The sequence below is a fragment of the Nicotiana tomentosiformis genome, chromosome 1 (genome assembly GCF_000390325.3).
Source record: "Nicotiana tomentosiformis chromosome 1, ASM39032v3, whole genome shotgun sequence".
In the NCBI taxonomy this organism is placed as follows: Eukaryota; Viridiplantae; Streptophyta; class Magnoliopsida; order Solanales; family Solanaceae; genus Nicotiana; species Nicotiana tomentosiformis.
Window position 1 is genome coordinate 115,485,963 of NC_090812.1, and position 5,809 is coordinate 115,491,771.

At 38.7% G+C, this 5,809-nt stretch overlaps 1 protein-coding gene across 1 annotated transcript; it reads left to right on the plus strand.

The window, feature by feature from the left end:
- Positions 1-3,853: 3,853 nt before the first annotated feature.
- Positions 3,854-4,334, plus strand: LOC138908885 (zinc finger BED domain-containing protein RICESLEEPER 4-like). The gene is made up of 2 exons (XM_070199605.1): positions 3,854-4,076; positions 4,129-4,334. Exons 1-2 carry the CDS (start codon positions 3,854-3,856, stop codon positions 4,332-4,334), a joined length of 429 nt encoding a protein of 142 aa, XP_070055706.1.
- Positions 4,335-5,809: the final 1,475 nt, after the last annotated feature.

Consider the following 5,809-nt stretch of genomic DNA (forward strand, 5'->3'; position numbering starts at 1 on the left):
TTGAAGGCTCGACTAAGTTTGTATGATGTTTTAGGACTTGTTGGTACATTTGGTTGAGGTCCCGGGGGCCTCGGGTGACTCTCGGATGGTTAGCGGATCAAATTCGGACTTAGAAGAAATAGCTAAAGTTTCTGCCCTCTCTTGCAATCGCACCTGCAGAAATTCAATCGCAGGTGCGAGCTCGCAGAAGCGAACCTGGCAAGCGCAGATGCGCAAATGGACTGTGGGGAAGTGGTCGCAGGTGCGAGGGAAATTCCGCACTTGCATGAGCGCAGATGCAGAGGGACGCGCGCAGAAGCGGCTTGCGCAGGAGCGTAAATAGGCGCGCAGATGCGGGTAAAGGCACAGATGCGGGAGTTTTTCCGCACATGCGGTTGGCGCATAAGCGGCCAAGTTGCCGCAGGTGCAAAAACCTCTGGGCAATACAAAAACAGAGGGGTTCCGAGCTTTTGCCATTTTTGTGCATTTCAAGCTCGGGTTGGATGATTTTGAGCAAGGTTTTCACGGGAAAACTTGAGGTAAGTCCCTTGTGATCATTTCTACTCCATAATATTGAATTATCATCGAATAATCCTACTAGATTACATGTTTTTGAGGTATAAATCGGGGGTTTTGAACTTAGGGATTTGAAATAAGATTTTATGATTTGGAGGTCGAGTTGAAGTCGGATTTTGGTAAAATTCGTATGGTTAGACTCGTGGTGGAATGAGCTTTCGGATTTTGTAACTTCTTCGGGTTCCGAGATGTGGGTCCCACAAGCGAATTTTGAGCTAATTTTTGGATTTTTATGGAAAATCATTATTTATTTATGGAATTAATTCCAATGAATTTTAGAGACTGAAACGAATTATTTATGACCAGATTCGAGGCGTTTGGAGACCAATTCACGAGGAAAGGACATTGCAGAGTAAGAATTTCATGGCTTGAAGTAAGTAACAGTTTTAAATCTGGTCCTGAGGGTATGAAACCCCGGATTTTGGTATCATGCGATTATTTTGGAGGTGACGCACATGCTCTATGACGGGCGTGTGGGCGTGCACCGAGGGGATTGTGACTTGGTCCGTCCCGGGAAACTGTAAAGTTGAATAATTTCTTGTTAGCTATATGCACTACATGTGTTGATAAAATTTGACTGTAAATCACGTTATAAATCATGCATAGGCTATGTGATAATATTGTTGGGACCCACAGAGGTCGTGTACTTGTTGAATTGCCTGCTAACTGCTATATTTACTCAGTCTCAGTTTTTACTTGCACATTTTATCTCAGTCTCTGTTATTATTATTGATACATCGTATCATTGTTGTTTGGGCTGATTTCATGATTATTGAGAGCCCGAGAGACTGGAGAGATTTATGAATGAGGGAGGCCGAGGGCCTAATTGTGAGGATATTTTATGGATCGGGGTTGCCCGCCTGCAGCATGCCTTATTGGCTTAATATTGCACGTGAGTTGGCCGTGCAGCATATGAGTTGGCCGTGCGGATCCTTATATTATTATTGCACGTGAGTTGGCCGGGCGGATCCAGATATTTATATTGTGGCATGTGAGTTATCCGTGCAGCACGTGAGTTATCCGTGCTTATAGCGCTTGGACTGTAGGAGCCCCTCATGAGTCGGTACACCCCCAGTGAGCGCGGGTACCCATTGAGAGTGAGTGATGAGGGCTGGGAGCTCAGGAAGTGATGAGGGCTGGGAGCCTAGTGAATGATTGCTGTCCTAAGAGGATGTACTTGATTTTCATTTGTTATTACACTTAGTTGTTATTTGTCATTGTTGTGAAATCTCTGAAAGATTGTTGATATACGGATTACATGAACAGGAACTGTATAAAAATTGATTTGATATTAAACTGCCAGATTTGATAGCATGTCTATTCTTTTACTGGAATTACTGAAAATGAACCATAACTGTGTAGCTCGTTACTATCTTCAGTTCCTTATTTATTATTGTTACTCGCTGAGTTGGTTGTATTCATACTGCACCATGCACTTCGTGTACAGATCCAGGTGTTCCCGGACATATCGGGTGTTAATCCTTTCGCGCGGTTGATTTTTAGGAGATTTTGAGGTAGCTGCCGTGTTCCGCAGACCTTGTCTCTCCTTCTCTATCTCTTTGTTCACTATATTTGGTCTCAGCCTATTATAGACTATATTTTCCAGACTTGTATTCATATTAGATGCTCATGTACTCAGTGACACCAGGTTTTGGGGAGTGTTTGTATTGTATTTAAATATTATATTTTCAATCTTGAGAGAAATTGTGGTTTATTGAGATTTTTGACTTGCCTAGTATTGAGATAGGTGCCATCACGATGGGTGAGATTTTGGGTCGTGACATACGGGTAGTCGGAATTGAAATTCGGAGAGTTCGGAGTTGATTTGAAAAGAGAATTCTTAGTTCAGAAGCCTTAAGTTGGAAGAATTGACTAAGATTGGATTTTTGAGTAAACAATCTCTGAATCGGGATTTGAAGGTTCCAACAGGTTCGTATGATGATTTTAGACTTGAGCGTATGTCCGGGTCGAAATTTGGATGACCCGGGAACGTTTCGGCACCTATTATGGAAGTTGGTATTTTTGGAAGAATTTCATAAATTTGGGTTGAAGTGCATTTCAATGTTATCGGTATCCGTTTGGGATTCCGAGTCTGAGAATAGTTATGTATAGTGATTCTGGTATTGGGAACGCGTCCGGAAGTGGATTCGGAGGTCTGTATGTCATTTTGGGGCCATTTGGCGAAAGTTAGAAATTTGAAGGTTTTTGAGAAGTTTGACCGGAAATGGACTTTTTGATATCAGTAGGGTTGGGCATATATCGGGTAAATCCAATAACAACCGTTAGCTATTTATTGGGTTATTGGGTTAACAGTTCGGTAACGGTTTAGAATCTTTTCACTATTGGGTTATCGGTTTGGGCCTCGGTTTGGCAATTCTATTATTGGGTTAACCGATAACGCAATAAGGATTAACAAAATTACTACTTTAACCTTAAGTATATACATATGCAGATATGCTAGGGCTTCATTCTTTCCTATTCTTTCTCAGCCTCAGCCTCAGCTGCATTCTTCAAAGTTCAAACTCTTCACTTTTCAATTGCTTCACAGTTCACATTTCTCAGTCGCATTCTTCAGCTTCATCTTCATTCTTCGTGTAAGTTTTTAGTTGCTTCATCTTCATTGTCTACATGGAACTCATTTAACAATTTCTAGTCAAGTTTAAGTTGGTCTTCCATGTTAAGCACTCCTAGTGGTATGCAAAGGAGTTGTGATGATATGATAATTGTCTATGCTGCTCTAACTAAGTCTTGTACTAGGAAATCGTAGAATCCACTTTAAGAATGAAAAATTTCTGAGAATATTAATTGTAAAATCACAGAGAAAGTAGATGTAGGATAAAACCAGTATGTATTTTGTTCCGTTGCCTTATGTCTAGATTCTTTTAATTCGATTTTTAAGATTTTATCATGAAAATAGAACCTTACTGATAGTGCATTCACCGATCAAAAGAAGTTACTGGTAATGCAGTGTGCAGTCAGTAGTAACACATTTGATTAGTTAAATTTGGTGCTCAACTTCTTGAGTAACTCTTAAGAACATTGACTTTTTAAGCTCAAATATGTGCATGTACATTCAATTTGACAAATGATAAATACTTTGTATTGCTCAGGATCGGGACGTTTTACTTGTGATTGCATTGGAATAACCATACATTACATTGCTCTTTTCTTTTTCTTGTATTCCAAAGTCCTGTTAACTAATGTGTTGACTCTTTTCAAGCTTTCAATTTGTTTTTTAAGATTTTGTTGCCTCGCTGATTGATTTCTTTTAAATTCAAACTCACAGTGACACAAACGCATGGCTGAAAATATCATAATTGATAAGGTGATTGGTGAAAGTGGAGCTTCTAATTCAAATGTGACGACACAATCTGAATCAGTTCAATCGACATTAAGGAGACAAAGAAAAAAGAGGTCTCCTGCATGGGATCATTTTGACCAAATTATTGATTCGGAAGGAAATCAAAAGGGTGTCTGTAAATATTGCAAAAGAGAATATTTTGCTGATACAAAAGATAATGGTATGAAATCACTGCTTACACATATGATCAATTGTAAAAAAAATGCCTTTAGATCTTGCAAAAAGTCAATCAAAATTAGCCTTTCAACCTGTTCCGGGGGGTAATAAGGGTGATATAGCTGTTGTTCCTTGGAAATTTGATCAAGAACAATGTAGGAAGGCTTTGTGTCGTATGGTGATCGTTGATGAACTTCCTTTTATCTTTGTTGAAAAGGAAAGTTTTTTGAATTTTATGAAAGTTGCACAACCTTCTTTTTGAATTCCTTCACGTAGAACTATGACTAGTGACTGTTTTGATATTTTCAATGAGGAAAAACGTAAGTTGGTGCAGTTTTTTAAAGATCAGTGAGTTTGCCTTACCACTGATACTTAGACTTCCTTACAACGAATAAACTATATGTGTATTACTGTTCATTGGATTGATAGTGAATGGAAAATGCATAAAAGAATTATCAACTTTTGTCCAATTTCTAGTCATAGGGGTGAAGATATGGCAAATAGTATTGTTAATTATTTGAAAGAGTGGGGGTTACAAAAGATATTCACTATCACAGTTGATAATGCTAGTTCAAATGATGTGACGGTGAAAGAGCTTTCTAAGAAGTTAACTAAATGGGGGACCAATTCCATGAATGGTAAGCACCTTCACGTGAGGTGTATGGCTCATATTATGAATCTTGTTGTTTAAGATGGTATAAAAGAATCAATTGTGTCTATTGAATGTATTAGGCAAGCAGTGAGATATATCAGGCAGTCTCCTGCTAGGTGGAAAATGTTTCAGGAATGTTGTGATGAAGGAAATCTAGTTAGGAAATCTTTATGTTTGGATGTTCCTACAAGGTGGAATTCTACATACTTGATGTTGAACAGGGCTATTGAATATGAGAGTGCAATTTTAGAATATGCTGATCATGATATTGGCTTGTCACATCATCTTGAGTTTGTTGATATTGTGGATGGAAGTCCTGCAGGTACACTTTTGAGTAGTGATTGGGAGGATGTAAAGAAATTGACAAAATTTCTTGAAATTTTTTATAAGCTTACTTTAAAGGTATCTGGCTCACTTTATGTTACATCAAATCATCATTTTCTTGAAATTTGTGAAGTTGTTGTTTACTTGAAACAATTGATATTAAATGAAGATATTCTTTTGGGTTCAATGGCAAAGAAGATGAAGGAGAAATTTGATAAGTATTGGGGTGAGGCTCCAGATTTCTGAGGACATGACACTTTATAGGAAGATGTGGAGGTCGAGCATTAGAGTTGTAGGTTAGAATGTAGTTGAGTCTTGTCTTACTTCATACCATTGTGGGACTGGCCATGTAGGGTTTTTGTCTAGGGTAGCTAGTGATAATATTGTGTTTTACTACTTCGCTTTTCAGTGCATGTCCTATTTACTAGCTATCGTTTTTGCTTTGTATCTTTCTTTTGCATTTCATGGTGTTCCTATTTTTTCTATGATTGTTGTGGTGATACTAATGTTGTCTTCTCTTGTCGTTTTGTCCTTTTGTTTTTTTGAGCTGAAGGTCTTTCGGAAACAGCCTCTCTACTCCTTTGGGGTAGGGATAAGGTCTGCGTACACACTACCCTCCCCAGACCCCATTAGTGGGATTCTACTGGGTTGTTGTTGTTGTTGTTTTGGATCCTCGGTACAAGTTTGATTCTATTAGTTTTGTACTTGCGAAGATGTTTGAAGAAAAATGGCCAATTATCGCGAAGGCAGTGCATACATAC

Bases quoted from the DNA above. Each gene is read 5' to 3' on its own strand.
- LOC138908885 (XM_070199605.1), top strand. From the start codon at position 3,854: ATGGCTGAAAATATCATAATTGATAAGGTGATTGGTGAAAGTGGAGCT. The intron at 4,077-4,128 runs GTATGAAATCAC...AAATGCCTTTAG, and splicing joins TGCTGATACAAAAGATAATG to ATCTTGCAAAAAGTCAATCA.